Genomic DNA, 1,812 nt, shown 5'->3' on the forward strand with positions numbered 1-1,812 from the left:
GCCATTGAGACAGTGATGTCCAGGTGCTGATGGGGTGGTGGTGTCCTGGGTGCCATCAGAGTGGTGGTGCCCATGTGCCAACTGCCAGCAGCTCATGCCACCCCCAAGGACCTGGCATCCCCCAGCCCACCCCAGGAGCAGCTCTTCCCATTCTTCTGGCGCTGGCCTTGGGGACGCTGTCCCCCATCTCACCGGGCTCTGGGGACTTCTGTGGGTCTGTGCTGCTGCTTCCATGTACCCGTCCAGCTCCTTACCTGTGGCTTGGGGCACGTGTGGCCCTCGTGTGACTTATAGGTGGCCCCGGCTCAGGGAAGGGGACCCAGTGTGAGAAGATCGTGCAGAAATATGGCTACACCCACCAGAAATATGCCTACCCCCACCTCTCCACGGGGGACCTGCTACGGGCGGAGGTCAGCTCAGGCTCGGAGCGGGGCAAGAAGCTGCAGGCCATCATGGAGAAGGGCGAGCTGGTGCCCCTGGTGAGTCCACGCAGGCCATCAGCTGTGGCACACTGGGACATGCAGGCAGGGGTGGCTGTGGGGACAGCAGATATCATGGTGACTGTCGGCACATGGCCTGGGGACACCTCCATCCCTGCCACCCCAGGGGCGGTTTGCAGCAGGGATTGGGGGTGCTGGGTGCTGGGAGGGGGACACGTTGTCCCACGTCATCCCTGTCAGCTCTGTGCCCCCCTCCCCAGGACACAGTGCTGGAGATGCTGCGTGACGCCATGGTGGCCAAAGCAGACGTGTCCAAGGGCTTCCTCATCGATGGCTACCCCCGCGAGGTGAAGCAGGGAGAGGAGTTTGAGAAGAAGGTGAGGGTCTCCATGGTGCCAGCAGCAGCCCACCCTCCCCATCCCAGCAAAGATCCCATCCCAACAGGGTCTAAACTGGGCACTGTCCCAGCCAGCAGGTCCCCCTGCCTTGGGGACAGCCTGTGCCCCAGGTGCGCTGGGGGGGACATCTCTCCAGGATGTCCTCAGGCTCACAGAGGGTGACCACGGTGCTGGCGTGATGGTGATGGCAGAGAGCCAGGGCTTGGCCATGATGTCCCTCTGTTCCTCCGCATGGGTCTGGGGGCCACCGGGCCACTGTTCCCCAGACCCACACGGAGGAAGGCGTGGGGACACCTGTGTCCCCCCATGCTCACCACCACCATCTCCCTAAACCAAACCCAGACCCATGCTGGCTCGGCATGGTGACAACCACGTCCCCCCTGCCCACAGATCGCCCCCCCCACGCTGCTGCTCTACGTGGACGCAGGGAAGGAGACGATGGTGAAACGCCTGCTGAAGCGAGGCGAGACCAGCGGGCGGGTGGACGACAATGAGGAGACCATCAAGAAGCGTTTGGAGACCTACTACAAGGCCACCGAGCCCGTCATCGCCTTCTACAAGAGCAGAGGCATCGTCCGCCAGGTAAGCGGGGACGTGGCCGATGCCGGCACCTTCCAGGCCCACGGCTCGGGGCGCCTGTGGTCCCAGGAGAGGGGAAGTGATGGATGGGGATGATGAGGGAAGGGGGGAAAAACTCAATCCTAGCTCATTTGGGGTGGGCTTGACCCCTCGGAGCCAGCTGGACCCTCCAGTTCACGACGCAGAGACCACCTCCAAGGATGGCCCTGCATCCCTTTACCCTAAATTGGCTCCGATCTCTCCGCCCACGGCCAAAATCCATCCCTGGAAGAGCTCCGGTTGCCCCATCCCCTCAGGTGACCCCCCCAGCTAACCCCTCTGCACCCAGCTCAATGCCGAGGGCTCCGTGGAGGAGGTTTTCCAGCAGGTCTGCTCCCACCTCGACAGCCTGTAGC

The 1,812-nt window shown here is 63.4% G+C and overlaps 1 protein-coding gene across 1 annotated transcript; it reads left to right on the plus strand.

Moving 5' to 3' along the window:
• Positions 1-294: 294 nt before the first annotated feature.
• On the plus strand, positions 295-1,811 carry AK1 (adenylate kinase 1; the record flags this gene model as incomplete). The annotated part of the gene is made up of 4 exons (XM_009584750.1): positions 295-479; positions 701-817; positions 1,229-1,420; positions 1,746-1,811. Coding segments are annotated over 4 exons (560 nt in total), but the record flags the coding sequence as incomplete, so codon positions are not given.
• Position 1,812: the final 1 nt, after the last annotated feature.

This window comes from Fulmarus glacialis, unplaced genomic scaffold (genome assembly GCF_000690835.1).
Source record: "Fulmarus glacialis isolate BGI_N327 unplaced genomic scaffold, ASM69083v1 scaffold36209, whole genome shotgun sequence".
NCBI lineage: Eukaryota > Metazoa > Chordata > Aves > Procellariiformes > Procellariidae > Fulmarus > Fulmarus glacialis.